Raw genomic sequence first — 27,684 nt, 5'->3', positions numbered from 1 at the left:
GCAACATTTTCAAACTTACGAGAGGGAACTTAGCATGCTTTGTAGCTGCTAATTCCATAGTGCATTTTTTTTTTATATTACAGATTTCCTCAAGGAGTTTTCAGTGTAACAGAAATCTTCACAATTAAGCCTTCTACAGCATTTCCCTCCAGAGAAAAAGTTTGTTGACAACAAAAAGTCACACAATCACCTATGATTAGAAAGATGAGTGTCAAAAGCTTACCACTGGAACACCTCTTCCATAGAGGTAAGCCATTCCTAGTCCACTCTGTCCAACTGGATTACCCTGAAAACACAGAAAAACACTTCTGCAAAGAAAGGTAAAACCTACAGCTGAAATATTTCAAAACTGGTATGTTTTAAACATCACTAAAACATATAAGCACTCAAGACAGATTTGTCTTGTATCTTTGCTCCTAGTAACAGCTATTTAGGAAGGAAACAGCATATATGGTAAACTTTATTCAAGAACTACACGACTGACAGGGAAAAAAAATTCAGTACTACTTATGAAAGTCTACTGTGCACTTTTACCGTGTCACACAAGATGCAGAACTCATACCCATAGAAAGATGGGCCATTAATAGCTTAGTCATCTTTAGTTTTTTCAAGTTTGAAATGTTTTGGATGCTATGGAAGCTCCCAAAACAACTCTAGGAACTCCAAGAATCTGCCTTAAGGGCAGACTGTTGGCTGTCCTGTGGGCTGCATTACTAACCACTGCCCCTGCAAAAGAATGCATCATGGCATTCCTTCAGAGCCAAAACAATCAATGGGGCACATCAGAAACCTTCAGTGAATGTAGGAAATGAGCAGTGAGAGATCCTTACTTTAGGACAGAGATGTGGAACAACATTCTAATTGTGAAATATAAGAACCACGAAGGCAATTATCTTGCAACAGTCCCTTCAAAACTTAATACACTGTTTCATGTGCTAAACATTTATTTTAATATTAATAAACATTATTATTAATAATTATTAATAGTCAGAATTAAATATATCATAATAAATTATAATCAAGTAGTGTATAATTAATAATAATAATATTAATAAATATTATCTGTTTACAAAAAATAAGCCAAAAAAATCGTATCAGTGCACTGTAAATTTCTGCAACAACTTTAGATTAACAGAAACTAGAATTTCCCGGAACTTCAGACTATTTAGGTGACAATATTTTATACTGATGTAATAGACTCTACTCATAAAAGTTAGACTCCTTATGCCGAACATAGCCTCATGAAGCACTATGGCCAGAACTGGAGGTGGTTTCTGACATCTTAGACAAGCAAGGTCTAATTATGGGCTAATCTGGGAGAAGGCATGCACACATGGAAGGGCACATAAAGAAGCATTTGCAGCATTTTGAAGCTAATCAACTTCTTAGTGTGCATGCTGTATTTCTAGCTTAGAGATAATCATACCATATCAGCAGCTTTCTTGAAATACTGAAGAGCTGTTTCATTGCTCTGAGGTACAACATCACTTCCTTCTGAGTACATCTGAAAGAGAAAAGCATTATTGAAGAACAGCTGAAGAAATCAATTTAGCATGAAGATCATGAAGCATCTTCACCTTGCATATGAGAGAGAGTCTATTGTACTTACAATATTCTAACTACTGCATTACTGAATAATCATTAAAGAACTTGGCCAGAAGCAGAAAATACATCTCTCTGCTATAAAATTTAGATTCAGAGGGTTTAACTTTCTAATGGAGAATGAACTGCCCATAAAATTAAACAGTTTTCATGGCAATACTCCTCATTTTCAATTTCTACTAATCTGCAGTGAAGAACACAATCAGGTAAAAATCTCGAGAGCAGTGGAAGTCTAACAATATTGGCAGTCAAAATACTTTGTGAAAACAAAGTAAAAATTGGTTACTAAACAGTTCATTTCATTAGACACAAAACACTTAAGCAGTAGAGAAAGCAGGAACTGCATTTTCCTCTGTCAGGTGCCTTGAACAGCACATTATACTATTTTTTGCAGGCTCTAAGGACATGAATTTTGCATTATCTACTGCAGGGACAGCCTGAAAAAGATGAGGTAGAGCTAGTGCTTATTGCAGCCTAACCTTAGAGAGTATTCAAATGGAGTAATAAGGATTTAGCTCCTCACAGGCTGAAGGTAGTCTGCAACCCAGATCTCAGACCAGTGACCTAAATACTTTTCTAAGCAGTAACACATTATCATCACCACAGGCAGCTAGCCAATCACGTTTTAGATTACAAATCATATAATGGCTTGGGTTAAAGATCATCTAGTTCCAACTCCCATGCCATTGGATGTTAGTCACTAGATCAGGTTGCTCAGGGCCCCATCCAACCTGGCCTTGAACACTTCCAGGGATGGGACATACACAACTTCTCTGCGTAACCTGTTCCAGTGCCTCATCATTCCTTGAATAAAGAACTGCCTAATATCTAATGCAAACTTCTCCTCATTTACTTTAAAACCATTCCCCATTGTCCTATCACAATCTGTCTTGCAAAACATCACTCTCCCTCTTTTTTATAAGCCCCCTTTAAGGCATTGGAAGATGGCACTGAGATCTCCCTGGAGCCTTCTCTTCTCCAGGCTGAACAAGCCCAGCTCTTTCAGCCTGTCTTCATAGGAGAGGTGCTCCATCCCTCTGATCATCTTGATGGTCCTCCTCTGGACTCACTCCATTGGGTCCATGTCTTCCCTGTGCCTCCCTTGACTTGCTGCGATGCTGCTTTTGATGCAGCCCAGGATGCTGTTTGCCTTCTGGGCTGCAAGTGCACGCTGTTGGTTGGTGTCCAGCTTTTCACCCATGAGAACCTCCAAGTCCTTCTCTGCAGGGCTGCTCTCAATGACCTTTCCTAGTCTGTGCTCATGTCTGGGATTGCCCTGCACAGGTACAGCACCTTGCACTTGGATTTGTCATACTTCATGGGATTCTCACAGGCCCACTTTTCCAGTTTGTTCAGGTCTCTCTGGATGGCATCCCATCCTTCTGTTGTGTCAACTGCACAGCTCAGCTTGGTGTCATCTGCAAACAACCCTCTGGTTGCACCCAACCAGCCAATTCCTTATTCACTAAATATTCCACCCTTCAAATCCATGTCTCATCCAATAAGGATGTTGTGTGGGACCATGTAAAAGGCCTTATGAAAGTGTAGGTAGGTGACATCAGTCACTCTTCCCTTGTTGTCATTCCATCACAGAAGGCAACCAAATTGGTCAGGCATGATTTGCCCTCGGAAAAAAAGTCCTTAAATCTGAGAAAACTGAAATAATGGCCCACCTTGCAGATAGATTCAGGCTTTAGTCAGAGTAAGTGCAGACCTATTGGCAATTCTGACTCAGATGCCTCAGTTCTCTCCACAGTGTAACAATGTCCTTCCCTTTTCCTTTGTCAGCTTAGTATTTCCTACCAGGCAAAATCTGGAGAAACCTAGCTTTTTCCCCACATACTGTTTGGAAAAGAATAGGAGTCTATTCAAAGGCACACTCCTCCACAGAAAAAGGACATTTAGGTACTTAATTATTTGATTTTTAAAAACCACTCTAGTTCAAGCACTATTTAGAGAAAAACAAAAGTTCCTGAAGTGAAGGAAAATTTAGTCTAGACACGTAGTCTGCTATAACACTCAAATCTTGCAGGAAAACTCAAAACAGTAGCAAAATAGAAATACTTAGATTCCAGCATTCGAGTTTTAGACTGCCTGATATCAGAAAGTGGGAAAGATTTGCTTTTTTTTCATTGGAAGGCAGTCAATGTTTTTACTTTTGAGAGCATTTATATCTTACCTTCCCTAGAAAAGCCATAGCATGTGAATTGCCAGCATTAGCTGCTTGATTGAAGTACTCAAATGCTCGCTGTAGAGAAGAAAACAAGTATTTTAGCCACCATGACTACGATTTGAGAATCTTTTCTTACAAATGGAGGAGAGGCAGGTAGGTTGTTTGCCAACTTACCAAGTTCTTCTGGGGATTAAAGTTATCAATTCCACCTAGTTTAATAAATGTAACAGGGTTCCCCACTTATACAATCGGAATATTGAGCAGCAATCCTTCTCAACAGCGTATTCCAAAAAGCAGAAGAAAAAAAATCCCCAAAGTACAACTGCTACTATGCATAAGCTACATAGGTAAATCTTTCTTTTTGTACCTCCAAGCTATGTTTAGAATAGGAGAGATTTGCCAGTTCCTATTCCACTTTTACACAGAATTTGGTTTTACTCATTTTGACCACTCGCTTTCATCTCTGAACCCTTCTGAAGCAGTCATTTTGAGGTATTTTAAATGTGATGACCATTAAATCATTTCTGTTAAATAATTACTGCATGAAATAATCCTCAGGACTGCACATCCTCAGCTCTCCATTTTTTCGACACATACTCAAGAAGAGGTTAGCTATTTTAACTTCTATAAGCAATAGCCAGGTTGGCTTATGTCAGCAGAAGTTCTATTTTCTATGCATACTTAATATCTTCAGTATTGAAAGCTGCATGGTTTCATCTACAGAAGAAAAGCCACATAAACTAGACTATCATCACTAACGCATGCCCAGCACATCATGAAGATTCTACCCCATGTACAAAAGCTCAGCCAGTTCCCAGTACTACTTGATGAAAACACAGTTTTTGGTTTTGACTTTCTCATTTCTAAGGTGATTAGTCTTAAACTAATTATGTAAGAAAATCAGTTCCATCTACTAGTTACATAAAAATTAAGTTTTATTGAACAAGGTTATTGAAATTATTATATACCTACAGTGGTACTTATACACTTTTGCTTCACTGTTGTCTCAGTTATACTTTCTCACCCTCTGCCAAGTGTCATATGCACCAGAGATATACAGAAAAGGTACCTGATGGTTTTGCTCTACTCCTCTTCCTCCGTGCAAGTGCAATTGTCCAAGGCCAACCTAAAAATAAATTTTACACTGCAAGTTAGTCACTTTTCCCTAGGGACCTTCTTCTTCTAGTAATACAGATACCAGTGAGTTAATAACATGCACAAAGGCAGACCATATCAGAGTTAAAGATGCCACAAAGTTTGAAGGAACAGATTTGCTTCAATAACTACAGTGCCTATTTTTTCACATTAGCCTAAGTGGAAATTTATCCTAGGTAGAAGTGACATGACTGTCCTTGATGCAAAATAACAACTGTTCATTTGAATCCTGTCTCCCTAAGTCTGAAATCATATATGACCAGGTTGGATTGTGACACTCAGACTATATTAGCATCCTCCCCTCCCGCACTGTGTGTAGAAGAGGTTCAGCCTGCAGCATGCAGAACTCATGTAAGAGCAGAAGCAGTGAGAAACTGAGATCCACAGACAGGGCTAGTTTTTTGATAAATCCTTCTACAACAGCTAAAGCTATCCTTGAAAAAGTCTGGCTGGTTGCTAGTGAAAGTCAAGACCTCTTTCCTAAGATACTAAAGTTGTAACTTTGGGCTTATTTTGTGAGAAAATTTGCATTTTCTGTCCAAGTTCTACCTTAAACACACTAAAATACGTCTCTTCACATAAAAGGTAATTGGAAAAGAGCAAAGAGGTTGATTTAGGGGGAAGAGAACACTAAAGCTCCAATGTTTTTCTGTATTTTATAAAGCTCTTCCTGTAATTCTTGAAAATGTCTGCATGCCATCAGGTGAACTTAATCTTACCTGAGCTTGTACATCTCCTTTCTCTGCTAAAAACTGGTAATACTGGATCAAGTCTTCTTCTAGCATGCCACTTGCCATTCCTGGATTTTCTACTTCATCTGCTAAGCGAATTCGCTGAACCACTGTGCCACCAGTCAAAGAAATGTCACTAGCAACTGGAAAACAGATAAGTTTTCAGACAGTTTTGTTCCATACAGAAATAACACCACAACTTAGTAAAACCAGATCTCTACAGAGTTTCAATTTGTTACTCAGAGAGAATGAATTACTTTGACACCCTCTAATAATTAAAGACATTTTAACAGAGATAAAAATAGCATATCGTGATTCAGAGCCAAAATGGATAACTTGTTTAATAGCAGGAATTCTCTGCATTTATATTATTAATGTTGACAGTACTTCTAGTATCTTCTAGCTGAGTAATGCAGAAATACATACAAAGTCAAGAATGTTATCCTAGTAAAAGGTCTTTACCGTGATTAGCTACAAGTCGGTAGTGAGTGAGAGCAGATTCACAACTCTGAAGGACTCCTATCCCAGCCCAGTACCGGTAACCCTGGAAAGGAAAATATCCAAATATGGGACTATCAGTTATTTGAGAACATACTGCTTGTCAGGTTACAAATTTTTTTCACGTTACTTGAGCAAGATTTGACAAGACAACATGCAGGACAAAGGCCACAAGTCCATTGTATTTGCATTAAAAGCAACTGACTTGACACCATTAAAGGTTAAGTGTAGCAAATATACTTGAGATATTACTCAAGAAAAAGCAAATAAGCAGAATGACACTTTAGGGTGAACACCTAAAGCCTTTTACTTACACATGTTGCACATATTTGTCTTAAATCTCACAACACTGATTAAAACAACCTTCTGTAAAGATGTTTCATAGCTCTCATTAGACTACAAATGTTAGAAGTCTGATACTTCTGCTTTGACTCAAGAGATGTAAACATGGTTCATCTAAATTCATAGCAGTATACAGCTTACAATGGGCAGACTTATCCTTACATTAAAAAGGAATAATGGGAAGATACTACTGCCCACCCAATGCACGCCAAGTGGTATAATATTTGGACAGTGCATTCACATGAAATGAAATCTTACATTAAAAACTTAAGAGTACAAAAACACTCTTGCATCTGTAAAGTTATTAACAATCTTACTTACCAAAATCATGTGAGCGATCAAATTTCCTCCTAAAGCTCCAAAAGTGTAATACACCAGGGCCTTAAAACAAAATCATTCGTTATTTAACATCTGCCTCTAATATAAAACACAAGAACACACACTGAAAATTTCTAAATTACCTTAGCTTGACTAGAATTGACTCCCAGACCAGATGCATACAGAAATCCAAGAGCCTAGAAATGAAATAAAATTTGTCAGTACACTCTTCAAAAAATCAAGGATCAATTTTCCTGGAATATATATGCATAAAGAAGTCAAACAATAAATCAAAGCTGCAAAGAATATGCCAAGCTCTACCTTCAGTTCGGTGCCTGTTATATCTATGCTCTTCCCTGCCCCTTTTACAGTATGAAGTTTCTAAATTATTCAGTTGCTTAGGACACTAGCATAAATTACTGTTTCACCAGAATTCAGTTGAATGGATCAAAAGCAAGGAACAAATCACTTCCCTGAATGTCAAGTGTAGATCCAGAGGTCCCTAACAGTCAAAGTACCCCAGTTTAAAGACCCTGAAGTGAAGCTCAGCAGTTTGTGTCAGGTTATTCATGTACCCCATGTCTCATACATCAGTGCAAACATATGAGAATCATGGCCTTCTCTGGAAGATCTGTATTGTTTGAGTCACTGTCTAACAGATCCTCTGAACTTACTATTTTGCATTTGTTCTGCCATGGGCTAGTTGCAACTGTGACTATAAATGTAAGTGGTTAAAATGCACAGAGCTGTTTGGCTGAGGTTTTTTCAGAAGTTATTTTTGTTCTTAAGATTTACATAGTTACTGCACTGTCTGTAACACCTGTTACACCTCTGTGGCTCAGAAGAGAAATTAGTAGCACAGAAGATTGTGAAATATAAACACCTTTATATATACACTATGCTCTAACACTATTCTAGGCAATCTGAAAGCACACACAAAAATCATCTCATACAGATGGTATTGAATTCTAGACCAATAAAAGCCAAGGTCTTCCTTGAGATATAAAGTCTCTAGAGAAAACATGCTCCTGCTTTCTATGGTAAACCAGTGCTCTACTATTAAATGGGGAGCAGCAGGAAACTTGGTAGCCAAAGAGTTAAGAGAAAATGGGTAATTACTTAAGCTGACACTTCCAAGAGAACTAAACAGTAAGTATATGCAGATATTGAGTCATTACAATTAATAACACCCATATTTTATGATACTTCATAACAGTAAGTATGAAAAATGCTATAATGTTCAAAGGCTTGTGGATAAAGCAAGTCTCATTTCACTAAACAGCTTTTAAGACTCCTAGGAGTTTATAATTGCTAGATTATAAACTTGTGTGTATATCTACCTAAGACAAAATTGCAAATGAAAAGCCACAACATCCCACGCAAACCACAAGAAAAATATAATACAGTTTCAGAAAAGGTTTGTTAGCTGGAGTCACCTGTATTTACCTGTTTTTTGACTTATACATCCAATCTAGTCAGTCATACAACAGATAAGAAATTAAAAGACCACCACTGTACTCTATTACTGGTAATTAAATAATGTTTTTTTAAACTCAAAGAAAAAGCCTCTCAGGTGCCAAACTGATACCTAAAAACCGTGAGAAAAACCTCACCAGGCAATATTAGCACAGATAAGATAGAGAGCAGCTCTTAATGAAGGCCTTCTGGCCTACAGAGTACAAACTTGCACATGCACATACAGAACTTGCAGTTTTATATCTTCTACTAATTATCATATCTAGTGGGGACATCCAATCCTAAGACCCCTTTTGCCCCTGGTAGTACCCTCAGAACTGCCCCACTGGAGCCCATCCAAGGGTCTTGAGCCTTCTAGCTTGCTTTATCTACCATATCTCTTGTTATTCCAGCCCAGGTGCACATCCCAATGCAATGTTCTTGCTAAAAATCTACTGCCTTGAAAAGATGGTTAAAAGATGGTTAAACCGAAGCTACGGTAACGTGACACACCAACTGTGAGAAAGTAAGGGTCTAAGGTGAAAGAAAACTACAGCTACATTAAAATCTACAAAAAGCTAGAAATCTTAAAAATTCTAAGGCATTAGTGTTTACCTTGAGGGTGCAGGTGCCATCTATAAAAGCATATTTACTTACAGAATAAGTAAAATCTATAAAACGATTTATAAACCTATAAAAAGATCTGTAGAATTTAAGGACAGACATACCATTTGGCCTTTCGGAGATCCTTCTTCTGTCAGTTTTTCCAACAGTTCTTTTGATGACTGGATGTTCTGCTTCAGGTAATCCCCAAACAACAAAGCATAAGACACTTTCTCCATGGCCTTGGTATGATTCATGTCAGCTGCTTTCAGAAGATATTGATATGCTCTTAAGAGAAAACAATTTCTTAGTCAACTTTAGGCAAAGAAGATTCCCTTCATAAACCTGAAGATTCTGGAGAAGTGTTTTATTTCTCTGTTTTAGTCTCTATTTTTTACAAATGCATCTACCTATAGTCATTTGTTCCAGCTACTGATCAACCATATATGTAACAACTTATGATTTAAATAATAGACAAGCTATTTTAATGTTCACTCTGCTCCAAAAGCAAAGCACTAGACATTTCCTGTTCAGTGAGATAGACAAGAAGTTTTAGGTCAAATGATCACGCTTTTGCAGCAGAACAATTTTAAGTCCTGTACAAGGTATCTAGTAGAACCACTCCTGTGACAGCCTGAAAAAGACTATGGAGTTTTACTTGTTTGAGGATAAAGCCATTCCAATGAAAATACCAAGCACTGGGCCCAAGAAAACTGCATACATGACCAATTAGGTGATGAAACAGTCAAGCTAACAATGAGAAGGATCTCTGGAAATTCCCTTTTCTATTTCAGTCCTTCCAAGTAATTTCACAGCAGCTGGTTTCACAGCAATTATAACCCCCATAACCTTAAACATGGTAACAGTATTGTCAAGCATGATTCAGCTTGGTCTCTCGGGGACCTCTGATAGCGCTCCAAGATTTTTCTTTACCTCTCCTCCTTTCTATTCTCAGACTTGCTTTCTTTCTTTAGGACATACCAAGGCACACCTGGTTACTCATATAATTTCATCTTCTAAGAAGGTTTAAGATGTGCAAGAGAACGAAAATCTAATATTGTTTTACAATTCTTACACTCTTTTATACCAAAAAATGCTACTCAGAATCCAACAGATATTGTCTCCCTTTGTCTTTACCAACAACCTTATCTCCACAAACAAATTTAAAGTACTAATAATGCTCACATAATAATCAGCAGGAAGTCACCACTTACTTACGAAGTTGTCAACATGAGTAACAGGGAGCTCTAAATTAACACAGCCATTCTTAATTATAGTGAAAAGCTGACAACTATTTAATCACTAATTGGATATATACAGAATAGAGAGCAAAGAGACCAGAATGAACAGAACACTAATTTCTTTCTTATTCTTTGATTTTGTCTACAGGCATTACCCTATTTTCTCATACAACACTGGTTATTAGAATTTTAACAATTTGTTGAGCTTAAGTTTAATATTATTTTTATGGTGACCAAAACCATCAGAAAGCAAGGAAAAAAAACAACAGAGCAGGACAAGAAATGCCAATTTTTCCCACTTAATCTTTGAAGCAGAATGAGAATGGGACTGTAAGAAACAACAGAAAAAGGACAATTATCTTGTATCATGTTATTTTTCTCCCGGGCAGTTACCACATATAAATTGAGGCTAGAGAACTGCAGCACCATCTTGCATTAAGTCAATGTTTTGATGACACCCACTCTTCAGAAATTCATTTCACACAATTTTTATGGCATTCAAAGGAATGCAGGCATAGATCTGTTTTTCTAAATACCCTGAAATTACTATTTATTTTCAGTACTATCACTGCATAGTTTGTTTTTAAATCCAATAAAGCTCAAAATCCTGGAGAAACTCATTTAAGTTCATTTTGATTTAAGCAAGAATGACCAGACATGTCATCCTTCTCCTGTGGGAGTGGATAAGGTAGACTCACACTTTCTTCTGAGCCTTTTTACTGCTTTCATTAAGGATTTTCATTCCGATCTGATAAACATCCTCAGCTTCTTGCATCTGCCTTCTCTTATTAGACTGCTCTTCAGCTTAAAAAAAAAAAAAAAGGACATTAAGAGATCCAATTATACAGCTCAACACTGTTCCCTCAGAATTCCTATTACTTCTAAAGGAAAAATACAGTCAGAAATATGTTTCTGAAGACCAATAAACCCAAGTGAATACAAAAAGCTGTCTAAAGGAGGTGTTGAGTATCTTGGGAGATGGTTCCTTCTTATGTGATGTCTCTGACGTATGAGTTTGCTGAAAAAAATATTATTTTCATTGCTCGAAAGCAAACTGTGCAGGAAGAAAGGTTCCTCCTTCAGGACATGCCCTAGAGAAGGGTTGCCTTTGTGCCACAAATCAGCAAGTATAATGGGAAATACTACCAAACCCCTATATGACAGCCTCAAAACTTAAGTGTTTTATAGATGCCTCCACTGCAAGATTTCCTGATTAGCTCTGGGAAGTGGAATTTGCATTAAAACTTTTTCCATCATGAAAAATTTGCCTTTGTAACTACTTGTTTATCACAGCATAAAGTGACCATTAATATATGACAGGGACTTCTAGATCCAGAAATAAAGGGCATTAAGAGGACTGAAAACACTAGCTTAAAAAAGCATTCATTGGACAAGAACAAGACATTAGGTTACTTACATTCACAGAAGCCCCACTTTTGATCTTTCTTGTAATCATAGGTTGTTGCACACCAAAGCCTGCCATCTTCCCTCCCATCTGCAGTGCACTCTGCATATTCCTTCTCCATAAACAAAAAGGGGAAGTGGCAAGGTTCACCATCTGCAGTGCCCCCAATAGCTGTCAACACTGAAAATGCATACCCAGGAATTAGATTGCTCTCCTTTATTCCAAAATTAATCTACTACATATAGTAAAGTGCTCCTATGTTGGTTTTAACTCCTATGAACTACAATTTTTCAAGTTTTCTGTAAAATTCCTAATTTACAAAAGCCTGAAAAAGCAACTTTTTTTCTAAATAGCACTTGCAAAATATAATTCTTAGTTTTAATTATGAAATAAAGTAGAAGGCGTGTGGTTTCTTATATTCCTTAGTTCTAAGTAAAGAAAATACTGTATAGATTAGAGAAGGCAAGTCTAAGTTATATTTTTACTGCCTATCAAAATAAAGAGCCTTTCTCTGCGTTTTCTCTTCTCTGTGAAGGACCTTGCAATGCACCCTTAAAGTACATTCCAGAGCATATTTTAATTTTAGTCCCAGAGTTGATACAACCATGGCAGAACAACACACATCACTAGATGTTATACTGAAAGTACCTGAATATCACCAGGGATGAAAAGACTTAAGTGAAATCACTATAATGTGGATGGATGGTTATTCTAATCACTACAAGTCCAGTAATTTTCTACTCCTGAATGTACTTACACTGAAAACATTATTTCATTTCATCAATATATTTAGTTGCATTCAAAATGACTTTGAACAACATGATTTATCATTTCTCACACACTAACACTTCAAAGGTTACTGACTTCAGTACTGCAGTATTTTAAAATAACATTAATCTTCTATGGAGACTAAGAATTATCCTTGTTTTTTGAAGATGGAATTATTTCAATTAGACTTCTAAAAAGTTTCCCTTTTTCACTACGCTAAATCCAACACTTGCGTTCGCAAAGTTGTGCAATCGACAATGTCAATTATAGGTTTTTTTCAAGTTAAGTTTGCAATTTTTGTGGTTAAAGAGAAAGGTAGTTCTTTTTTCTAGGGTCTACAATTGAAAGGCTTAAAGACCATACTAATATTAATATCTCGTGTTTATTTTCTGAAGCAAAAGTAAGTCTTCAGGTGTAGTTAGCCTTTTCAAATTGCTCTTCATAACTGAATTCCTTGGCAGAAGTTCCACCACACCACTCCACGTTAATTATATCACAAGGAGAAGTGTTATTTTCAGTAACAGCATTCAAAAATAATGTGTCTATATGCAATCAGCCTGGAATAATTTCACACATCTGTTAACTACAGAATAATGTAAAAACTCAAGCTAAGCGTTCAGATAACTACAACTGATGGGACCTCTTTTCACTGTCATTTGAACAAACTCCAGGATATAAATACTACTTGAGAATTCAAAGTTTTACTTGCTTTGTTTAGTACCTTGTCCCTTGTATTGAAAGCAGTTTTACACAGTTCTCTGCATGAGAGTTAGCTGCACACTTAAGTTATGAAATTCTCCCCAGTTCTCCTCTATTTTTGCTCCCAGATAGTAACAAACAGTAACCCCTAAAGCAACACAGCAATGCAATCACAGGTTAAACTGCACACCACAGTTGTTTTACTACATACTTAGAGAATGATAAAGACAAAGTGAAGCAAACAATTTACCCAGAGGATAAATTAGCTCTTGTGAAATTGAGTGTGCAAGTAGAAATCTACCTCTTTTACTATGTCTGAATAAAGTATATGGTATTTAATTTTATTTTGTCCTTACTTACATCTCATTTCAGACTTTATGCTGCAGGAACTACTCATAGATTACTTATAAGTATTGGTTACATTACTGTAAGATTCTTCTAAGTAGGAAAATAAATGCAACAGTAACTGCCAGCTCTGTATAAACTTGTGGGCAGTTTTCAGTAAAAACTGTTAGTATGGAACTTCAGTGTTACAAAACACTACAACACAAAATAACAATAACTAATAAAGGATCATTTTCTTTGCATATAAAAACTCCTCACTCTTCAGAAGAGAGCAAGACAAGTTCTTTCTTAGAAGGTTAAAAGCTTTAATAGCACTAATTCTAAATTACTAATTTTTTTTAATGCTCAATATCCTGCAAAATACGTGTGGAAACTTGCAGAATATAATTTTTTCCCATGCAATCTCATGACCATACATGGTAGCTAAACTGTATTTAGAAATACTTTAATGTCCTGTAATGCAATCCTGCCATCAGTAGCTCATTTGGGAGATGTAACATCCGTACCTGAGATATGCTCACTTAAAGAGTTTGCCAGAAGACTGATAAAGGACAGTTTATTCTCCTGACAGAATACAAGTACTTTTCTTTCAAAATTGCTTTTTATATAAAGTTAGTAATCCTTCCATCCACATTGCTTATTTATTTCATTAGATGTTCCAAAAACTGTGCAAGACTTAAACTTATGGTTTTTGAAAGTGACTTGCCGTACTTTGATAGCTGTAGTTAAAAACCTCAGTTGCCAGGGAGCAAGTCATCTGGCTACATTTTTCTGACATGAGATTAAAAGTACCTGAAAGTTTACTTTTGAAATAGGCTTCACTAACTAAATATGGTGCTTAGCTCACTCTTTTGTGGCAGAAAGATATTTATTGGATTACATACCTTTTACCTGTACAACACAGCACCTATCAACAGCAATAATTAATCCTATTACTGAGTTTTCACAAACTGTATACCAGTTCTGCACTAATAAGGAAGGCTTATTAGAAAACACTCAGTACATTACAGAGCTCATCTCAAAACTCCTGCTTTTTTTTGACATTTGAATGAGTTGAGAAGACAAATACCCTTAAGTACCATATAATTAGATTTTTTTCAGTAATATTGAAGATTTACTTTTTAAGAACAAACGAAAAGTCTCCTGCATAGGCTAAGGTACTCAACCATGCCATCTAGTTATCTGCTAGTAACTGCAGTCAAAAAGTCAAATCAAAATTATGTAGTAAAAAAGCAACACTAGAATTTCCTGGGAATTCAGGCACAAGGTTTTACCTTTTACCTTACATAACGTTTTACCTATATTTAAAAACTTACTGAAGTTTACATGCAATTTAGATGTTGCCCTAAGGCACTCAATGCTGTTCTAGGAAACTTGTCTTCACATCACTATTTGTTCCCTCTCTGTCAACTGACTCGCTGGGCAAACAGCCAAGGGGCTGAAAAACACTGATGCAATTTCTCACTCTATGGCACACAGGACTGTACTTGAGTCCTACTGAAGCAATCAGGGCCTTCTCCATTTAACAGTTAGAGTTTTCCAGCAAGATGGAAACAATAGAATAATGGAAAACTCTTTCAAATGCATCTCAAAACCACTGAATCTCAATAAATTTCAAAACTTTTTGATGTTACTTTCTAATGGAAAAGGCAGTATTTAACATTCCATTATAGAGAGGTTAAAACACAAGATATTTCATATTATTATTTGTGTTCATCCAAATGCTGAAGTTGTTCAGATGCATCTTTCTTGTCCCTTGTTCAAAAGTCTGTGAACAGTTACCTGGACTCTGCATTTCTGCTTCTTCCAAATCCTTATTTAATAGATTTGACATTTCTAGAGAGTTCAACTCTTCCAGCGAATTCTCTTTTTCCTCTTCTTGACTATGAAAGTTCTCTTCATCCTCTGATTGAGAGTCTGATTTCCCCGATTCAAGGAAGATCTGACCTGCTACTACTCGAGTTCCTGTGGAATGGTCCTTTACCTGGTCCTCTGCAGATAAAGTCTGAAGGAAAGCAGCCACATAATTTAGAAGATTAGAAACCAAAGAGCAGCAGTGGGCTAAAAACCCATTACTTTTTAAAGATATCATTAATTAACATATTAAACAGTAGTATCAAAAGTGTTGACCTACCTCTATCAGCTCTCATTGGCTCTACCCCTTTCAATTCTTGAAAAAAAAAGTTAATTTTTTCAAACTTACAAAACAATGTTAATCCTTTTGATGCACAGAAATTGAGACAGCAAGAGCTACAGAACATTTTAAAACAGAAATCAAATCACAGTTCTGAATTTCAGACCTTTGCTCTCACTCCAGAAGAAAAACAGAATGATTAGAAACTTATCTCCTCACCTTTGAATCCAGTGATTCATCTTGATTTCCCTCTTCATCTAGAAGAGATGTTATAAGTCAGTAAAATTGGTTTCCATGAGTAATTATCTCAAAAATAAAAATAAGTTTAGTTATAATATTGTATCATGGTTCTGAAATATTCTAGAGTACTAAGTTGACCAATTCACTTCAGGAAGACCTTATTAGTGTTCTCAGGAGGAATCAAATGTTTCACAGAAGATCCTATTCCTTAAATTATGCCAACACAGCTGTGTTTTCAATAGTAAAAAAAGTGTGGGTTTTTTTAAACTCAAATCAAAGTCTGAATTGTTCCAGTCCACCTAAACTACTTAAAAAGGTGTGCATCAAGTAAAAAAGGCCTATGTAACCTAAGGATTAGTATGAACAACTTCAGTAGAGACCAGAAAGTTACATTATTATCCTCACACTCATAATGAACATTGGCCTTTGTAGAATGCAAATTCATTTTGCTTGACCAGCATATTAAAAGCTTTATAGAGAGGTGTCTCTTCCAAACAGTGAGAAATTAGTTTGTCTTTAGGACAGGTGAAAAAGAGAAGATAATCAGAAAAGTTTATTTATGACAGTTTTATCATTGTTTTGCAGAATTATTTCTGCAACAATATTTTTGTTCCTGTAACTTAAATGGGCTACTCACTGTGCTTCAAACAACTGTGCTATCATTTTGATGGAAAGCCTCCAAAAGTAACACCACTGAAATATGACTGTTCCCAGTCATCAGTATCTGACACCACCTCATTTAGGTAAACAAAATCTCACTACATTTGAAAGAAGATGCTATAGACCTCCCTCTCTCTGGTACACAACTCACTTAAACCAAAATAAAAGCTCAAAATATAAACAGTTCACTAAGCAAAGTTGCCACTAACCCCCCCTACATTTAGAAATCCCCCCTTTTGAGGTTCTGGGGTGTCCAATGTCCTGTAGCAGTGGTAAGGCATTGACAGTCTGGAGACCTGCACTATGACTAGAAAAGAAGTCAGTGCCCCATACATGAGTCACAACATCGGCTGTGTTTCAGTTGGCTATGAAAGGTATCTGCACAAATACCAAATGACAACAAAACTCTCCAAAAGTTTATAGAAATCTGCTGACTTCCCGGAAGCATTTGACAAACAAAACTTGCATGCTTTTCATTCACATGCAAGTAAAGTGTCTTACCAGAGAGAAATCATCTCTGAAGCGACAAATTACAAACATGACACTTGACTGATACATGTTTTGAAGTCTATGACTACAACAGAGCAACTGTGGGCATTTGCAATGAAAAGATTCATCTTGGAAATCGCTTTCTGGAGTTTAGCTTCCATATTGTTATTCGAAGTATAACCTTTGATTGGAACAAGTAAAAAGATGAGGGAGAATCAACTGTAAGCTGTAATAGCATAATAAAAACAAAGAAAAAATGCTAAGGCTTAAAAGTGAAGCTGCAAAACTACGGTGACAAGAAGTTTGAGAGCGCAACTGAAACAAATGACAGCCCGTTCAGGATGGTGAAGAGGATGTAAAGCTCAAATAGTTTGACTGCCAACAGACATGGAATTAAAAAGGATCTAGAACAGTCAATATGGATAAGCAGCTGTACTCTACATGTCAAAAAACGAAAGTGTGCAGAGCACTTCAGAAGAACTTGTGGAGATGGCAAAGAGCACTCCAGATAAAATAGACCCTGCAAGAAGCAACCAAGACAGCATGAGAACAAACATCAATTTGGAAAAAAACATCATGAGGCACAAGGAAAAAACAAGGCTAGCTACATTTTTGGCAGAGACCACACTGCTTTATCATCCTGAGGAATATTGTGGTAAGTCATAAGAAGTTCTATCACTGAACTTTCAGATCACCATATAACAACTGGTTTTTAAAGACAGTAAAAGTACATATACATTTAGGATACTTGCTGGCATTTCTATTTCAAAACTATAAAACAAAATTGAATTTACCATATTTGCCACAAACTAGTTTCTATTATCCTAAATAATTTTGATCTAAGACCAAATGCCACCTTTAAACTTCAGAGCTTGTCGAGACATTCAGACGTGCTTCCGGAGAAGGGGAAAACTGAGACAGGATAACTTACCCTGTAGCTTATATACTTCTTTTAATATATATAAAGTACTTGTGGAGTAACTGTTATTGCAGTAAGAAACATCATGCTTGTTTTTTTTTAACCACTACACCAGCCAGGGTGATTGTTTTTGTCTGCTCAAAACTAGTGTATACGCCTGATAGCACTAGAGTTTTCTAGTGTTTTGGTAAAGGCTTGACTAACTGATTTCCATTTCTAGAAGGCTGACACCAAAAGACCACACAGTGTCAAATATAAATAGGTTATACTCTCTATGCACACATATCAAACAACATTTTTATTGTAACTTCATATGCAAGGCAAGAGACACCCGAGCAAGGCAGAGCTCATTAAGTGTTTGGTCTTCTTCCTTGAAAATAAATAAATCTATTTCCTTTGTATTGCATCATTTAAAATCCCTCTGAAGGAATCAGCTTCCTTATTAAGAAGTTGTACTTCAACAATCGTTTTCAAACAGTGGTTTCAAAACAGTGCTAAAGCAAACCCAGAAATATTAATTTAACTTTTCTTAACTCTGAGACTTCCTTCTAAGGTAGGCAGATGAGGCTGCAGTGATGACAGATAATGTGACTAGAGGAGGGATCACTTGCAGCCTTGTTGTTTCACAGAACTGCTGACTAATATGCACCAGCTACTCTTAGAAGTATGTTTACCTCTATGAAACTGTTAAAAAAACTATTCTGAAAGTGTTAATAAAAGGTCTACGGAAAGTCACTGTTGGACCTAAGAACAGTTTATTAGTCAAGGCTCAGCTAGTGAACAAAGTCACAGATGTTACATTTGTGCACCTGCTTCAGAGATTAAAGCTGATAGTTTAGTTTGTTTTTCCACACTTCAATTAAAAAAAAGTAACTGACTTTTTTTAAAAAATTTGGATCTGTTACCAGAGCTGCCTAATTCTATAAACCTCTTCTGAAAAGGCCAAGTGGAAATTAATCTTAGCATTTGTTAAACATATTAGGGACATGCAACAATATATTAAAAGGAGAAGGTAGGCAAAAATACTTGTGGTTGAAGTGGGCAGCTGACAACATTGTACAGAAAGCTTCACTTACAAACAGCGCTGAGCTGTGTAGACACTGCTGGGTGCTCTCATGCTCTAGAGCTAAAAATCTTGTTTCAACTATCCACACCTCATGTATAATTAAAATCTGCTTTAAAAAGTATTCATTTTTCCTCTTTTCCTCAATTAGAAAGACCAGCATTCAACTAGTCTATGTAAATATAGCAAAAGTACTTTGGCAGCCTATGCGAGAGAAAAAAATTGTACCATATGCTGGATAAAGATCCTACCATTTTGTGAGAATTACCGTTTTCAAGAGAGCACTAAAGAGAGAAGGGTAGAAACAAAAAGAGTTATGCAGTGTGATTCAGCAAGAAAGTCCTTAGCTCAAGGGAGTTCAGCAGTTCCAAACTTCTGCTGTATCAGAAGAACAAATCACTTGCCATCAGATAAAGCTAAGGGACTGCTACTACCAGACAAGAAATACTACTACTTTCAGTGTTACAGTGGTCACTCACGTTCAGGAAACAGCCAAAATTCAATGAGCGCAAGCAGCTGGCAACCTCCCAGAGCTCTGATGAATGCCTCGACTGATCACTGCAGTCAGTTTCCTTCTAGTTTTTGCCAAGCTCTTCAAGCCTCAAACACTATCACAACAAAGCAACCAGTAAGAGTCCGCCTAGAGCAGCGATCTTTTAAGTGGAGTGTGTGCATCTCAGGGGGGTGTGCTAGCCAACACACCAGGGCTGCAAGAAGAAAATACTTTTTGTACTGTTACCTTTTCTTAATACAGTGTTCATTCCACCTTTATTTCATTCTTTTCTCATCTCATGTGTTTTTGTGCGTGTTTTATGATGTACGTAATATGTTAGGATAATAGTACATCAATGTCTAACATTAAAAATACACTTAAGAAGCATGCTCAAAAATCTTTCTATATAAAGGGGTGCATGAACAGACACAGCTTGGCAAAAAGTGTTTTACAGCACAGAGATTTTCTGTGGTATTTTAGTAATTTCTTTCAATGCTTTTGTGCCAATGACTAGACCTCGAAAGGGAATGCAAACTCTGTTTATCCAATTCTTGCAGGAAAAAAGGAAATCTTAAGAAAAAATTACCTCAGACTGCTTCTCATCAAATTTTCAACTGTTATATTCAGCACAGAAACAGATTCGATAGCATAGGTGCTACTCCCATTACACAAACCTTTAAAACATGCAGTGAGTTAAGAAAAATCCATAAGTAGCATCTATTCAGCAAGAATAGTTCTAACGTATCCTTGGCAGCAAGTAAATTGTTCCAAGCTACAATCTGTGCAGTGCATTCATTTTAGTCCAACTAGAAGATTGAGATATAGGTCAACCGTCACCCTGAATAAAGATCTTTTTTCCAGTCTCCTCACAATTGCTGCCTGACTAGTCACAGAACCAACTCTCCAGCAGTTCCTCTGTAAGAATTGAGATTCCCTGTCAGGCAACATGGCAACAAGTCTAGGGACTGTTTTTCAGTTATGTAAGCAAAATCAGACAGGCCAGGGAAAGCCATTGAGCTCTGTCCTATGAAAGAACAGGTACTTAAGTTCCCTACAGGTATACGACTCTGCTCATTTGTCCTACCAGTTAACGGGACAGTACGAAAATGCCTGCCTATGGCTGAAGTTAGCCACGGAAGGTGTAGAAGACTCAGAGGAAGAATCGCTTCCTCTCTTCAGGTAGAATGAGAACATTTCTACCTCTCAGTCTGTGAACAAGAGGAAACAAGCCCAAGAATCATGAAACATTGGCAATTAGGAAAAAAAAAGGAATTTTGTCAATGTTCTTAATGAATGACCAACAGAAGGAGGCCGTTGCTGCTGTAATAAGCAGAAGAAAGTCAGCTTCATCTAGAAAACACACATGGCTTCGCATTTTTTAGCTGCTTCTGCCAATTCCCTGTGGACTTCTTAATATTCTTTTCCCAGTCCCCGTTTTAAACTCCTTCATACTTTGTATTACTATCATATGATTAAAAGAGTAGTGCCCATTTCTTTAGGCCAGAGTTTTCTTGCATTCACCTGCAGTTTTCAATAAATCGATTTAAACAAAATTTATGACTACAGAGTTAATATTTAAAGTTATAGTTAAAATACTTCTTACAAAAAAACCTCCAGCAAACCCACAATTAAAATCTGCTCCTAAAGTCAGGGAATGTAATACTTGAACCCTTTTTACTCATCCTTCTTAAAACTCCTCCCTTCAACATACTCATATCTCAGATGACTCTTTCCAGACCAGACATCAGGAACAAACAAGTATTCAAGGAAGCATTTAACACACAGTTGTAAGGTATATACCAGAAAGTGATACTGCTACTGTTGGAAATCAAAATATGAAGTAATGACAATTTTCTTTCAGAATGATTCTTGCCAAAAATTGGAGCAAGAAAGGTATTCCTCTTATAGTTTGCTGACAAACAATGGACTCTGAGCACCCTCTCCTAATTAATTTTGGATATGAATGAACAGTTTTACCTCACAGTAGCTTTTTAAGTTTGTCAACATCTCCTAAGTCTTCATTCATGTACTGTACTGTGTGCTTTCTTTGGCTTACCAATTGTATTAGTTCAATTGACTCTAAACATAAGGGTCATAGAGGCTGAATTAAACTACTAGAACTTCATACTCACAAACATATCTCTGTGACAGTGGACAAACAGTCAAGACAGCAGAGTTGTATGCTATTACAGGCACTGATGCACACTTGACCAGCCCTTAATTTTGTCACCTAATTTCCATGTACATAACAGGTGGTTCATCTGACATTCACAGTCTCTTCTCGCCTTAGCTTTTTTTCTTTATATACATTATAAATGAGAGCACACAATTCAAAGTGGCTACACGTCCCTGGCTTCACAGAACTTGTCTGTATCTTTTCTATAACTTGGGAAGTGCTCTGCTGGCTTACAGAGTAACGTACAAAGCTCGAATAATCTGAAGTCCAGTAACAGAACTTCAAAATTTCAACTTTCTACAGCATAGAGGAAAATGAGCCCCAAACCACTGGACTTACTTTCCTGAAATAGTGTAAAAGCACATCTCCAGTAGTACTGGATAAGGCTGTCTGCTAAAGTACTGGCTTCTGGCTTCAGAAGTACTATATAAATAAATGCATTGCACATCCCCCTCACCAGCCCATGGGGGAAACAAGGGTGTGGGAGGTAGAAATCTTAGGAAAGGAAGTAGATGACAACACATGAGAAGCACACGGAACCTGAGCTACATAACAACAAAATAAGCACGAAAAAAGTATGATGGGGACACACACAACGCAGGACGCGGAAACGCTCTCTATATAGATCTGGGTGAGAAAACTGCTGTGACAATGCCGAAATCAGCATTATCAGCGCCTCGGCGAGAAAATGCGTGCTAGGGAGGACAAAACGCCTCACTCGGGTTCTGAGCAGCGCAGGCACCACGAAGTGGGCTCCCAATGAGCTGCTCAAAGGCGGGCACCGCACTGAGCAACGCGGCCACCCCCGCCAGGCCTAAGGAGCACCCCGGGGAGGCGAAGCGCCGGCTCGGGGGTAGCTGCGGCCCCGCCGCCCCCCGCACTGACGGGAGCCCCGCTCCCGTTCCCCCGCTCCTCCTCAGAGGTCGGCGCTGCCCCCGCGCACCCCAAAGCCCCGTCGAGAGCACCGGGTCCCCTCCCTGTCGCTGCCACCCCCGCGTCCCGCCGCAGGTGCCAGGACCCCCTCACAGACACCGCGGCAGCGCCCGGCGCCCCTCCCCCGCCGCACACCCGGGGGGCGAGGCCGCCGCAGTGCTGGGGCCCAGCGGGGTGCGAGGGGGCGGCGCCCCGGTACTTACCGGCCGCGGGCAGCGCTCTGGCGCAGAGCAGCACCAGGCTCAGACCCAGCGCCAGGACCAGCGCCCGCCGCCCCATCCCTCCCGCCAGCTCTGCGGGGCCGCCCGAGCGCCCCCGACCCCGCGCCCTAGCCCCGCCCCCTGCACCGCCCCCGCCAATCGGCTGCGGCGCCCGTGGCCGAGCACGGGCCGCTGGCGGCCGTACACGGGCAACGGCTGGGTCTACATGGCCCTCTCCCATTGGCTCGGAGTGCCCATCTGTCGCCGGTCACGCCCTTCCGTCAGCCAATGGCGCCGCCCGTGTCTCAGCGAGTGCCGGCTGCGCGATACTGGCTTCCGAAACGGCGCCTTCCATTGGCTCAAGTGCCGCTCCTACAACACCCACAGTGCCTTGCGCCGGCGGACGTGCGCCTGCAGGCATCCACAGACGGGGACTACATCACCCAGAACCCCCCGCGCAGGACTGCGCTGGGAGGAGCGCGGCGGCGCCGCCTGCAGGCCGGGCCGGGAGACAGCGGGATTGCCGGGAACGGAACACACCTCCTTCCTTGGGAGTAGGGGCAACAGGCGTGAATTGAGTATCTGTCTAGACCGGCACAGATGGAGTATGTGAAACGTAAAGAGTGTAGTTAGTTGAGCTTTATCTTCAGAAAGGCATCGGTTCCGGAAAGGGGCTGAGCAGTGTGGGACACAACTCTTCGGTTCTCATAAGAATTGCATCTTTCTGTAGGTCAATTCAAAAGGAAACAAGGAAGGGCAACTAGCAATGCGACCTTTAATGGACTGAAACATGTCTAGGTAGTAAATATTACTGCCTCACAGGACTGTAACGGTGCGCAGTGCTGTGCTGGGTTATGGACTGCATTTGTCCCACTGCCCGAATACTGATAGGCCATCTCATCCTCACAGTGCTGCATCTGGGGTCTCTGTATGGTGAGAGCAGCCACCAGTGGCTGCCTTTCTCCCATAGGAGACAAGAGCAGAAGCTGTGAAACGTTCTGTCCCACCCAGGGCTGGCTGAGGGATTTTCTGCCTGCCAGGATAGGGTCCACAGGCAGCGAAATGCCGGCACCGCTTCAGCCAGGAGGTGCCTCAGTAGCATGTAAGTGCCTTGGATAGAGCTAATGAATAGGTCTGATTCTAACTGGCAGAATACCGAAGTACAAGTCAGTTTTTTTCTATTTGCAGTGCTGAACAATGCACATCGGCTTTGGGAAAGCCAAGCAGCACCTGTGGCGTGGGAGCATCATCTTGGTGCAGGGCACTTCCCTGCACTTGGATCAGGCTTAACCTATGCTGTGGTCAATGGAGCAGTGTTAAATGAACCTGTCTGTGTATGTCACTCCTTGGAGTGGAGCACCTTGCAGGAGCCAGGGCACCTGGACCAAGGTGGTGTGAGAGGAGGGGAACCCCCCCAGTGTGGGGAGTGGCACGAGCCCACCACATGTGGCAGTGACTGTTCACACGGGCGGGACAGGCCAAGCCTGGGATGCAGCATGAGGGGCGCTGAGGTGACATGAAGACTTGACCCCAGCACAGGAGATGGTTCCAGTCTGCCCAACTGTGGAACTAAGGCGGGGGTCAGCGGTGCAGGTTTGGGTACTGGGCAGGGGGGACCTACAAGCGTGACTCCTGTGAGAAACTGCCAGAAACTTCTCCTATGTCTGATAGGGCCAATGCCAGCCAGCCCCAGGACAAGGCTGCTGCTGGCCAAGGCCAAGCCAATCACAGATGGCAGTAACACCTCTGGGGAAGGGGAAAAAGTTACTGTGCAATGGCTGCGGGAGAGAAGAGTGAGAATATGTGTGAGGAACAACTCTGCAGACACCAAGGTCAACAAAAAAAGGAGGGGGAGGAGATGCTACAGGTGCCAAAACAGAGGTTCTCCTGCAGCCTGCGGTGAGGACTATGGTGAGACAGGCTGTCCTCTTGCAGCCCATGGAGGTTCATGGTGGAGCAGAGATCCACCTGCAGCCCATGGAGGACCCCATGCCATAGCAGGTGGATGCCCAAAGGAGGCTGTGACCCTGTGGGAAGCCCATGCTGGAGCAGGCTCCTGGCAGAACCTGTGACCCTGAGGAGAGAGGAGCCCCCTCTGGAGCAGGTTTACTGATAGGACTTGTGACCCTATGGGGGACCCATGCTGGAGCAGCCTGTTCTTGAAGGACTACACCCCGTGGAAGCGACCCAGGCTGGGGTAGCTTGTGATGAATTGCAGCCCATGGGAAGGACTCACATTGAAGAAGTTCATGGAGGACTGTCTCCTATGTGAAGGACCCCATGCTAGAACAGAGTAAGAGTGTGAAGAGTCCTCCCCCTGAGGAGGAAGGAGCAGCAGACACAACAATTGATGAACTGACTGTAACCCCCGTTCCCTGTCCCCCTGTGCCACTAGGGGCAAGAGGCAGGGAATTTGGGAATAAAGCTGGGGAGGAAGGGTGGAGAGAGGGGAAAGGTGTCTTTAAGATTTGTTTTTATTTCTCATTACCCTACTCTGATTTGACTAATGATAAACTAATTTTCCCAAGTCTCTTTTGCCCATGACAGTAATTGGTGAGTGATATCTCCCTGCCCTTATCTTGACCTACAACCCTTTCCTTATATTTTCTTTCCCCTGTCCAACTGAGGAGGGGAGTAATAGAGCGGCTTTGGTGGCCACCATGTGGCTGGCCGGGGTCAACTCACCAGAGCTGCCCAGAGACCTTGTGGTACTCCTAGCCCCCGAGGCGTTCAAGACTTAAGTGAACAAACCTCTCCTCAGCCTGACCCAATCAGCCCTCCTGCAAGCAGGGGTTGGGCTAGGTGACCTCTGGAGGTCACTTCTAAACAAATTCATTCTATTTCTAAAGCTGTGTGTGTAGGGCTAAGTGAACTGGAGGAACAAGAGGAAAAATATAATAGGGGAAGCGGCTATTTTTTTCTGAATTAATTAATCACCTTCCAAATAAAAAACATTAGATAAAATTGCAGACTGAGTTAGTTCCGATTAATTTAGTATTTGCTGTACTCTAAAAGCGTGGTAAATTTATTGCTGCCATTCCATTTATGTGTGCAGCAGCCATAAAATTCCCATTACTTCTCTTAATCAGTTTTACATTTTCTTCTCTGAAGCTTTGAATGGAAGCTTAGGTATTTTTGCAGTGTTATTTCTCTCTATTCTATTCCAAAATGTGGTGGTATCTTTTATGCAACAGTCCAAGTGACCAGATGAATAGTAAAGGCTCAGATTTCGTTCTCTGTGTTTTAGGTATGTTTTCTCAAAGTGTTATCTAATCTAAATTTTCAAGAGGTTTTTGAATTGGACCTTTTTGAATACTGCCTAGCACTTGTCTGACATGATGTAATATTAGACATTCTCTAAGTAGGAGAATGGAAGTGTGTGAGTTAAGTTTCGAGGAGTTTAGTGATATGCATTAGAACTTTATGAGTATTTCTCATACTCTTTTGCTTGCCTTCTGTTGCTATAGTTTGATCATATAACTTTCTGTGTTGTAACAACACTGCTTTTTACTTTGATTGTGGAAACTTTCTTGTAAAACTTCAGAAGTGGGAGAGGTATGAAGCTTGGTAGATTTTGAAGAACAATTTCCCAAGAACCATCCTTGTAGAATGAAGTTTGTTCAGCTTGCTTTTAAAAAATTAAAAGGAATGAGCTTCAGTTACCTCTCAGGGAAGGTTTCTGTCCCAAAATACACTGGCTTTGTGATAGGTTTTTCTGACAGAAAGGACAAATCTTTTATTCTTTTAAGTTAGTGTACAAAAGATAGTTTTGCACAGACTAATTTTCATATGTTTTTAATGATTTTTTGTACTTTATTTTACAGTGTGTTTTTAAAGCTTTTGGACACTTACTTCTGAGAAAACAACTACAAGGAGAGTAATGGTCCTAAATCTCCAGTGTTCATGGCTGTAGGAGGGTTATGATTCTAGCAAGGCCGATATGCAGAGTAAGAGACACAATACAGTTGTTAATTAAGCAACCTGAGGGAATAAAGGTGAAAATTGCTAAGATTAATATCACCTGGTCTGTGAAATCAAGTTCCCAATCACACTTTGAGAGAGAAACAGTGATGGAGAGAGGAAAGAATATTCTTATATTTTATGTTAGAAAAAGAGTTGTTGGCATGGCTTTTATGAGGACTCCAGTCAAGAAGAACAAGAAGGATGTAGCTCTAAGAGCTGCCAGCCAGTCTAGACCAGTAATAAATTGTAGAGATTAATTAGACAACATTATGAACTACCAGCATTCACATAAACAGAAATGCAGATAGCCCAGGCCTGTTTCTCCTCTCCAGCTGGTAAGGGTTAAAGCTCATTAGTGAAAACATCAGCCCTTGCTTTCTAGCTCCCCGAATACATCAGCATTCACGGATCTAATACCAGTGTGGGCTCTAATATCCATGCCTAGACTGGTGGCCCTTACTCATTATGCAGGCCCTCCCCTACTTACCAGGTAGTCTGGCTTGATCTTCAGTAGCAAAAACAGATGCACGCACTTGTGCACCATTCTCACAAGCACCCTTTGCTCATGCATCCTTCAAATATTACATCTCCCACTGGGTGGTGATCTAATGTCCAAGCACAGACCCTGTGTCCCTGACCTGGTTACTGATTCTGACCTGGAGTCTTTCCAAGTACAGGTCTTCAAGGTTAAGGTTCACCAGCAAAGTATGCTTATGTGTACACATGAATGTACACACATATGTATGCGCAGTTAAATTCTTTAGGCAAGTATAAACAGTGTGGTGTCTTCAACTGCTGGCACTTAGACTTACAGGCTCTGTAAGCCACAGTCCCTGCCTGCTCCAGTTGCTGGCATTTAGACCCCAGCAGCACGCATCCCATTCCCAATGGGGGTATTATCCCTTCCCCAGTTGCTGGCGCCCAGATCTCAGTTGTATTCCGGTCTCTCTGTTGTTGCCTGGATCTACAAACCTGGGGACCCATGGTCTGTTCTCCATCTGATGGCAACTGCACATTGTAGCACTTATAGACTGAGATTACAAAGGCAAGTGAATAGCAGGATTTATTAAGAACAGGTG

At 39.7% G+C, this 27,684-nt stretch overlaps 1 protein-coding gene across 2 annotated transcripts in view; it reads right to left on the bottom strand.

The window, feature by feature from the left end:
• SEL1L (SEL1L adaptor subunit of ERAD E3 ubiquitin ligase) overlaps positions 1–22,879 on the bottom strand; it is a 36,590-nt gene extending 13,711 nt beyond the window's left edge. Inside the window, exons 1-14 of one of the 2 annotated variants that reach the window (XM_051806198.1) lie at positions 22,646–22,879; positions 15,689–15,726; positions 15,118–15,340; positions 11,536–11,703; positions 10,817–10,922; positions 9,003–9,165; positions 6,963–7,016; positions 6,823–6,882; positions 6,124–6,205; positions 5,650–5,804; positions 4,845–4,901; positions 3,782–3,850; positions 1,427–1,504; positions 224–286 (exon numbers count right to left, since the gene is read on the bottom strand). In XM_051806198.1, coding sequence (XP_051662158.1) covers positions 224–286; positions 1,427–1,504; positions 3,782–3,850; positions 4,845–4,901; positions 5,650–5,804; positions 6,124–6,205; positions 6,823–6,882; positions 6,963–7,016; positions 9,003–9,165; positions 10,817–10,922; positions 11,536–11,703; positions 15,118–15,340; positions 15,689–15,726; positions 22,646–22,721 — 1,392 coding nt within the window. In that variant the 5' untranslated portion in view covers positions 22,722–22,879. The remainder of the gene's footprint in view (positions 1–223; positions 287–1,426; positions 1,505–3,781; positions 3,851–4,844; positions 4,902–5,649; positions 5,805–6,123; positions 6,206–6,822; positions 6,883–6,962; positions 7,017–9,002; positions 9,166–10,816; positions 10,923–11,535; positions 11,704–15,117; positions 15,341–15,688; positions 15,727–22,645) is intronic. The other variant, XM_051806197.1, reaches the window with a different exon arrangement.
• Between the last annotated feature and the right edge of the window lie 4,805 nt (positions 22,880–27,684).

This window comes from Manacus candei, unplaced genomic scaffold, assembly GCF_025592945.1.
Source record: "Manacus candei isolate 608988 ecotype Guabito, Panama unplaced genomic scaffold, ASM2559294v1 h1tg000067l, whole genome shotgun sequence".
Taxonomy (NCBI): Eukaryota; Metazoa; Chordata; class Aves; order Passeriformes; family Pipridae; genus Manacus; species Manacus candei.
The sequence above is the reverse complement of the archived record's forward strand: the minus strand, read 5'-3'. Positions and strand labels throughout refer to the sequence as shown.